The following is a 9,339-nucleotide window of genomic DNA, read 5'->3' on the forward strand; positions in this document are numbered from 1 at the left end:
CCCCTCCCCCTCCTTCAGATCCCTCTCCTCCCCCCTCAGCTCCAGCAGCGCTAACAGAACCAGCCTCCAACCCGAACCGAACCAAACTACCGAAATGTCTCCACCATCCAGAAGACTGCAGACCAAACCGGTCATAACATGCCTGAAAACCTTCCTCATATCCTACAGCCTCATTTTCTGGGTGAGTTTTCCCTTAAAAATCGCTTAAAAACACGGATGTACTAAACTAAAGTAACTAAACTAACCTGTGAGAAATCCCGGTTAGCTTAGCATAGGCGCCCCTCCACTGTGGGGAAAACAATGAACGCAGCTGCTGCGCTGTTAGCCTGGCTACGCTAACCGAACCTAACCTAGCCAACTCTTTCAGGTTTTAGCTCAGCTAGTTATCTTACAGCCGTTTCGTTGACGAGAGCCTTTCCCAAACTTATTTATGCAGATATTTGATGTATACAACTATATAAAACTTTTATCTCCAGCTCTAGTTAATCAGTAATCACAGATAATTGAGGAAAACTTTTCTCTGGTTGAGCTGAAGCTCAGATTTGTGCCTCTCTTCATGCTGTGAACACAAAGACTCAACAGGTGGGGTTTGGTCAGCAAAAGTGAAATTTACCATATGTTGTTCCAAAAAAAGTTTACACTAAATTCTAGAGTGCCACAACCTGAAAAACTGTTTTTTTTTTTTAGATTATCAATAAGAGTATAGACCAAATATTAGATAAAATGATCTAAAACTAAGTTACTCTTTTTCGATATTTGATGTAAATAGTGTACTAAATAGTTCTAGATCTGTGAAACCGATTTGTTTCCAGAAAAACCTTTTTTATGCAAACTCGACAGAGTTTACACTCAATTCCAGACAGCCACAACCTGAAAAAACAGTTTTTTAGTGTTTCCAAAAGAGTAATGACCAATTAAATAAAAATGATCTAAAACTAGTTACCTCTTTTCGATATTTTATATAAATAGTGTAAAAAGTAGTTCTAGACCTGTCAAATCGATTTTTTGTTTAAAAAAAAAAGCAATTTTCTTGCAAACTAGACAGTTTACACTTAATTCCAGAGTGCCACAACCCAAAATACTGTTTTTTAGTGTTTACAAAAAGTAATGACCAAAAATGAAAGACAATTGATCTAAAACTACACTTTTTAGCTAGACAATCGATGGTTAAACTATTTAAGTTTTATCTACAGCTCTACAACCGATTTGTTGTTCCAAAAAACAATTTTTGTGCAAACTAGACATTGTTTACACTCAATTCTAGAGTGCCACAACCTGAAAAAAACTGTTATTTTTTTTGTTCCCAAAAAAATGACCAGTTAAATAAAAATGATCTAAAACTAAAGTTACCCCTTTTCGATATTTTATATAAATAGTGTAAATAGTAGTTCTAGACTTTTCTACACAACTTTTCTGTCTAGTTTGCACTCAATTCCAGAGTACCACAACCCAAAATACTGTTTTTTAGTGTTTCCAAAGAGTAATGACCAAAAATGATCTAAAACTACACTTTTTAGCTAGACAATCTATGGTTAAACTATTAAGTTTTATCTACAGCTCTACAACCGATTTGTTGTTCCAAAAAACAATTTTCATGCAAACTAGACATTGTTTACACTTAATTCTAAAGTGCCACAACCCAGAAAGCTGTTTTCTTTTGCTAAACTTGTAGCCCCCATTAGTGCAAGTAGCTGATCATCCAAATTTGTTTGTTTGGTATGGAGAAATCAGAATTCAGTTTTGTCCAATATGTTGTTCCAAATAAAAAAATAATTATGCAAACTAGAATTTTTAGTGTTTCCAAAAGAGTAATGACTAAAATTAGATAACACTGATCGAAAACTACACTTTTATCTACACATTTGATGTTTAAATTATTCGTTTTTATCTACAGCTCTACAACCGATTTGTGCTTACAATCGAAAAGTGTTTTGCCAAAAAAAAAATTTCTTGCAAACTAGACTCTCAATTCTAGAGCTCCACAACCCAAAATACTGTTTTTAGTGTGATTATTAGTATTAGTTTGGTCTGTGATTTTCTTTTTTTTTTTTTGTTAAAAAAAAAGCGATTTTCTTCCAAAAATTAGTGTAAAAAGCTGATCCAAGTTTGTTTGTTTGGTATGGATACATTAGAAATCAGTTTTAAGTTTCAAAAAACACTTTTATGTGAACTAGACAGTGTATTTAGCAGTGTATATAAAGTTACAGAATGTAGAAGAGTTTAGCCACAAGACCTGAGTCACCATCAGCAAGTTTGTGATGTTTGTATTTTTTGTTTTGTATTTCTCAGTTCACAGGAGTGATTCTGTTGGCAGTGGGCGTATGGGGAAAAGTTAGTTTGGAATCCTATCTCTCCCTGGCTTCGGACACCAGTACCAACGCGCCATATGTCCTCATTGGCACAGGAGCCATCATCGTCATCTTTGGCCTATTTGGTTGCTTCGCTACCTGCCGTGGTAGTCCATGGATGCTGAAACTGGTCAGTCACAATCTGATATCATTATAAATATTATGTTATTTTATGCAGCTACACTAAAGGCACAACATTTTCTTTTAGTTTTTATTTTATTCATTGCGTTTGTGTTCATTTGGGCTGTGTATAGGCAATAACTTAGTTATACCAGATTAAATTACCAGATTCATTCATGTATGTTTTTTAAAAATACTTTTAGCATGCTCTGTGGTATTACACATTCTCACCAAAACCTGTCACTTAAAAAAAACAACACTGTATTGTTAAACAACTATACAGTATTGCCAAACAAAATATTGTAATAAAATCAGTGCAATTATACAATAGTTATCTTTAATTTTTTTTCTTACTCTTCCAGTGTTCATTATTATTGTCTATTTCTTTTGCAGTACGCCATGTTCCTGACTCTGGTGTTCTTGGCTGAACTTGTTGCAGGCATTTCAGGCTTTGTTTTCAGACATGAGGTGCTATATTAGTTCATCAAATTTTATTAAAAATCTGTTTTGCTTTGTTTTTTTAAAGTTACCATATACTAATAATGGTCATTTTCTCAATAGATCAAAGCAGTGCTCAGAGACGCCTATGTGAAGGCTGAAAATAGCTATAACTCTACAGAAAGTAAAAGGGTGGCCTTGGATACTATCCAGAGAACTGTGAGTAGTATATTTAATTGTAATTGCATATTCACTGTGTAACAGTATTTTTTGTCTAGCTTGTCTACGGAAATTCTTTAATTCTCTCATTAATGGTGATTTTGTGTTTTGATATAGCTGAAATGCTGTGGGGAGTATAACTACACTAGTTGGACTCACACATCATACTTCAATCAGAGTGGCATTCCCGAAAGCTGTTGCATGCCATTGCCTAACTGCACTGCTAATAACCTCAAAGACCTGAACTTGGCCCAGACGGTTATATACCAAAAGGTGAGATCACAGCTATCGAAATCTGAACTGTAGTTAGTCTTGTTGCGTGTCCGTATGTACTGTACCGTAAGTTTTGCTGCCCTTTGTGTATCCTATTGTTTTTGTTTACAGATAAACTTTAAATATCATTATTTTAGCCACTCACACAATGACCACTGCATTAAAAATGGCACTTCCGTACATGTGGAGTAGATAAAGAGAAACAGTATACATCTACCGAAATATTATTCATTAAAAGTGCAATGTCCTTTAAGACTGTGTATATGCATTAATATGCTATTCTGTTATCAGTGGCACTAAATGACCTTTCAAAATGATCGATTGTCGCAGTTATTTATTGGGTAATATATCGTCCAGTGACTGTAATTGTCTAATATTATACTTAAATAAATTTTATATTTATGAATTTATGAAATGTGTGTTTTTAAATACAAATGTATCATGTGATAATTAATTACTTAAGTAAAAAAAAACAGTAAATTACTTTGATTCTTGCTGCAGGGCTGTTTCTCCCTGGTGACAACTTTGTTGGAGGATAATTTGGGAATCATTGCTGGAATATCCTTTGGAATTGCATTCTTCCAGGTAAAACATTTTTGTTTAGTTTGTTTATTAATTGACTTGTATTTACGCTATATTGCTAGATAATACCTTTTTGGGGGGGAGCCTCCTAGGGATGCACCAATAGGGGAATTCTGGGCTGATGTCAATATCTAATATTACACATCTACATACAGTACCAGTCGAAAGGTTTGGACACACCTACTTATTCAATTTTTCAAATGTTTTTCTTTACATTGTAAATGAATACTGAAGTGATCCAGTCTATGAACTCATAAGGAATCATGTAGTAACTTAAAAATGTTAAACAAACCAAAATACTCTGTAAAGCATTTAGGTGCTCTTATCTGGGAAGATGTTAACTTGTGGCTGGTAACTCTGATAAACTTATCCTGTACAACAGAGAAAACCCATGCACTTTTTTACTGGGGCAAACCTGATTTCCCATCATCATACATTTTTTATGTTTTTTGCAGTGACTGCATTTGAGAATACTTTCAAGTAGGGGTGGGAATCGATTACTATCTCACGATTCGATTCGATTCCGATTTTGGGGGCCACGATTCGATTCAAAATCGATTTTTGATTCAAAACGATTTGAATTATAAATATTTCTGCTTCTGGCTTATGAATCGTATTGAAAAAAAACCCTCCATAATATACACTGGTCCTGGAGCAAGTAATGTGTTACAAAAACAATAAAATGTGCAGGAATGTGGGTCCTCAGTGACAGAGGAATCACTGGGATATCACAATGACGTTAATGAACAATAAATAAATAATAAATAACACTGCTTTATTACCAGGCTACTAGCGGTGGTGTGTAGGTGACGCTGCTGGGCTGATGTGATGATAGCAGTGGAGCGCTAAAGTTCAGGAGCAGCTGCTGATTAACTAGTTAATTTAAGGTGGTTGTATTTCTTCAGAAAGGGGGCAGGAGGTGGAGAAATTAATTCATATTGTCCATTCCTTAATTCCTCTGTGATGAGGAGCTGAAATTAGCTCTGATTAGCTTATTGTTATTTTTCCGTTCCGCCTTAAATGCTGCAGCCCGCTGCCACCTGTAGCGTTATTTAAGGTGGAACTGGAAAGTTAGCTAGTTAGCTAGCTAACAGTTACTGAAACTAACTACTAGCGATCTTTTTTATGCTTGTTATGAAGCATTCTGCCATAAAACATTGAAACTACACGTTAATCTAAGGTAATATAGTGCTTGTTCTGCCATCTTACCGGTGATTCTCAAACACCTACGCTCTGTGTGTGTCTGGAAGATCTCCAAAGGGACAAGCGCTATCCCCAGGGTTGCCAGGTCCAACAAAAATACCCAGCCCAAAATCAGTCTAAAACCCGCCCCTCAGAATCGATTTTGGGACATTTTAAATCGATTCTGAATCGTAGTAAATGAGAATCAAGATTCTTATGTGAATCGATTTTTTGGCACACCTCTACTTTCAAGGTTCTTGAATTTTTTACTTTAAGTCATTTTTTACTTTATTTAGTTTTTGCTTCTCATAATCTGGATTAGAACATTACTCAAATATTCACTATTCACTGTATACCTGTAACTCTACCTCTTCACTACTTTACTTTAACTGATGCTCTCAAACACTTTATTAAGAGACAAGACATTCAAGTAATTAACTCTTGATGAGTTCAGCACAGCTGTTAACTGAAAGCCTGAATTCCAGGTGACTCTACCTCATAAAGCTGACTGAGAAAAACTTTTGACTGGTACTGTATCTACCGATGCTGATATACACAACTTACAGAAAGTCTGCATACCCCTTTATAAATGTGTTACTTTTAAAACTAATAAAAATAAGTACAAAAAAATGCTTAAATCAAGGAATTTTAAAATAGCATGGACCGTGTCGGCTGATTGAAAACCAGCACCATTGCTTGGTCCTATTCCTGCATACAATGTTAATGATACAATATACCAGCCGATCTAATTCTGATATCATTGTGCATCCCTAGAACTTATTGTACATGAAATTTACTGGTACTAGGTTAGATACAAAGTACAACAAAAAATACATTAATTATTCTAATCTGTCTTGACTTTTATTTATCCACAGCTTATTGGTGTGTTCCTGGCATGCTGCTTGTCTCGCTACATTACCAACAACCAGTACGAAATGGTCTAGGAGTCTTCGGTATGTATATACTTATTTAAACATGGTTGATTTTGCAAGCTTGAATATGATGTTTGTTTTTGGTACTACTTGAAACTTGAAATTTTAAATCTTTTAACATAATTTTTTATTTACTGAGTTTCTAATTTCTGTGTTTTCTATATTTTCTGTGTGTTTTTACAGGATGCAGACATGAGGTCACCGAAAATGGCAACTGACACAAAGGGAAACCCTGTACTTTTAGTATTGCGTGCGCATGTCTTGCTTTAATCCATTTCATTTTAGAAAATCCTCCAGCTGCTTTTATTAAAAAAAATAGTGTTTCTCATTGGTAACTAGAATGAAGGGAACATAATTGATTTGATTTGATAGATAAGGGATCAGTTTATTTTTTCACAGTTACGTTTCTGTGTGTTTTGTTTGTTTGTTTAGTGAGTAAATGGACGGTAAGGAATAGATCACAGCGGGTATAGCATGTGTGAGTTTTAGCCAGTGTTAATCCATCAGTTCCAACAGATGATGATGATATTAACGTGCTAAAACTCAGTGTTATTTAGTATACAGTAATAATAATACGTTTCTCACAGTGTTGTGAATTGCTGTTCATGATAATTAACTTTAGTTTAAAACCAAATTATGTGAAATGAGGGATACCAGTTGTTGTTATTATGAGGTTATGTATTTTGAATGTGATGTTATAATGTGACCATATACACCCCAGCCTTATTCTTATTATATTGAAATGCCTTACAATTGTGGATCAGGATTTGCTCTTTTTAAGGGTCTATGTTTAATACAGTGGGAAGTTATAGCTGGACGATATAGACACAATTTATATCACAATATTTTTCAGAATTTCTGTTGATGATATATAATTCTGATATTCCAAATATAACCCACAGAAACTGTTATGGACACATTTGTATATTGTGATATACAGTTCCAAGTAGATTCATTTCTTTTTCGTTATTTTAAAATGTTCTGCATTGTAGATTAATATTAAACTCATTCAAACTATGAAGAAAAACATATGGAATTATTTAGTAAACAGAAAGTGTTACTTAAAAGTTTTGCCTCTTAATGTTAGTTTGAGAGCATCAGTTGTAAAGTAGTGAAGAGGTAGTAATGTTCTAATTCATATTAAGAGAAGCAACAACTACTCAACTAAATAAAGGGGAAAAAGAGTTTTAAGATAAAATTCAAGAACCTTGAAATGATCTCAAGTGCAGTCACCGCAAAAAACATCAAAAATGTTATGATGGTGGAACTGGCACTCATCAGGTCCGCCCCAGTAAAGAAAGAGCAAAAGCCTCAGAGTTACCAGCCTCAGAAACTGCAAGTTAACAGCTCTCCAGATAAGAGCACCCAAATACATCACAGAGTGTTTTGGTTTGTTTAACACTTTTAAGTTACTACATGATACTTTATTCCGTATTTCTTCCTACAGTCTGGATGACTTTACTATTAATTTACAATGTAGGAGGAAGAAAAATGAAAACATTAACTAAAAAGTTGTCCAAAGCTTTGATTGGTACTGTATATTGACATTTGAATTATTGTCCAGCTCTATTTAAAGGATAAATAATGCTGTAGTTCTTGCCTTAGTGTTTAAGAATAAGAATGACTGCGTGAGAAATGTATGCCTTGCTTTTGTTATTAATTGAGGAACAGCTTTACGACACTAATATAGTAGAAAATGCACACTCCCTGCCATTCACCCATTTATAATATCGACGGACACCCCTGACCTGAGGGTGTGGAAGAGTTTGTGCCATTCCTAAAATCATTCCATTACTCCATTATATGTAATACAGGGCTACAGTATAAACAAGTGGATCCTTGTAATAGTTTCTCCTTTTTGTTTGTTTCTTTAGTTTAGTTTAGTTTTGTTTCCGGAACACTGGTATTTATCTGCAGCCATCTCACATCATGTTCCAAATTTTTCGACTGAATTTCAAATGTTCATATGTCTAAATGATGTTGATAACTTTGCATGTTCACTTTGTAGCCTACATACATAATATCTGTGCAAATTCAGTGTTAATAGCTTGTTGTTTGTTTGTGGAAAGCATGTAAAATACTTGAAAAAATAAAGAAATGTTAACTTATTTTATCAGGTTAATTTATTTTATTAATTTAATCCTGTTACTGGGCAGCAGGTGGCATCATTGAGCTGTATCTGAAACTGGGCAACTCCACCTTACTTATGCTTATCTCGTCACTGAATGCAATCAAATCCTCACAGCTATCCCAGATAACAACAGTATGTCTATGTTTTATTTAAACAACAAAACCACATAATTTGCCAAAAGACCAAATGTGGACCTGTTGATTAATGTTTTGCCTATCTTTATATCTGTAAATCTAAATGTATAAAAAAAACGTTTGACAATGGGTTTCCATCTATGTTGCCACACATATACAGCTCTGGAAAAAAATAAGAGAGCACATAAAAATTATGATTTTCTTTGATTTTACCGAATTGAAAACCTCTGGAATATAATCAAGAGGAAGATGTATGATCATAAGTCATCAAACCAAACTGAACTGCTTGAATTTTTGCCTCAGGAGTAAAGCAGCATAAAGTTATCCAAAAGCAGTGTGTAAGACTGGTGGAGGAGAACATGATGCCAAGATGCATGAAAACTGTGATTAAAAATAAGGGTTATTCCACCAAATATTGATTTCTGAACTCTTAAAACTTTATGAATATGAACTTGTTTTCTTTGCATTATTTGAGGTCTGAAAGCTCTGCATCTTTTTGTTATTTCATCTCATTTTCTGCACATACATGCTCTAAATGACAATTTTTACTTGGAATTTGGGAGAAATGTTTAAACATATACCTATGAATCAAAATCAGAAAAAACTGATTCAGAAACTGACGTTCTATCTTAAAATCTAATTTTTGCAGAGTTGTAGATGTCAGTGATGGACCAAGACAGCTTAAATTTTGCCTCCATGTGGATCATACACTGCAATGTATGGGGCCTAGATGGGATCTATGTGAGATTACTAAGGGCTGTAATGATTGGGCCCATCATTACAAGCTCAAATGCCCCCTCCTCTGGCACCCATTTAGCCCATGCTCTGCCCATGTGAGTCCCACATGCTCCATGTGCATGTTGCCTGGAAATGTCACTAGAATAATCTAGTAAAAAGCCTTCCCTGAATAGTAAAGACAGATAATCCCTTAATACCAATTATTCCTTATAATAAGCGTACATTAATTAACAGTACTTACC

General features: G+C 34.5%; 1 protein-coding gene across 1 annotated transcript; it reads left to right on the forward strand.

Moving 5' to 3' along the window:
- Nucleotides 1–13: 13 nt before the first annotated feature.
- tspan7 (tetraspanin 7) lies at nucleotides 14–8,202 on the forward strand. The gene is made up of 8 exons (XM_007248758.4): nucleotides 14–181; nucleotides 2,290–2,478; nucleotides 2,862–2,936; nucleotides 3,030–3,125; nucleotides 3,243–3,398; nucleotides 3,900–3,983; nucleotides 6,038–6,115; nucleotides 6,278–8,202. Exons 1-7 carry the CDS (start codon nucleotides 95–97, stop codon nucleotides 6,104–6,106), a joined length of 756 nt encoding a protein of 251 aa, XP_007248820.3. The 5' UTR covers nucleotides 14–94; the 3' UTR covers nucleotides 6,107–6,115; nucleotides 6,278–8,202.
- Nucleotides 8,203–9,339: the final 1,137 nt, after the last annotated feature.

The sequence above is a fragment of the Astyanax mexicanus genome, chromosome 10, assembly GCF_023375975.1.
Source record: "Astyanax mexicanus isolate ESR-SI-001 chromosome 10, AstMex3_surface, whole genome shotgun sequence".
NCBI lineage: Eukaryota > Metazoa > Chordata > Actinopteri > Characiformes > Acestrorhamphidae > Astyanax > Astyanax mexicanus.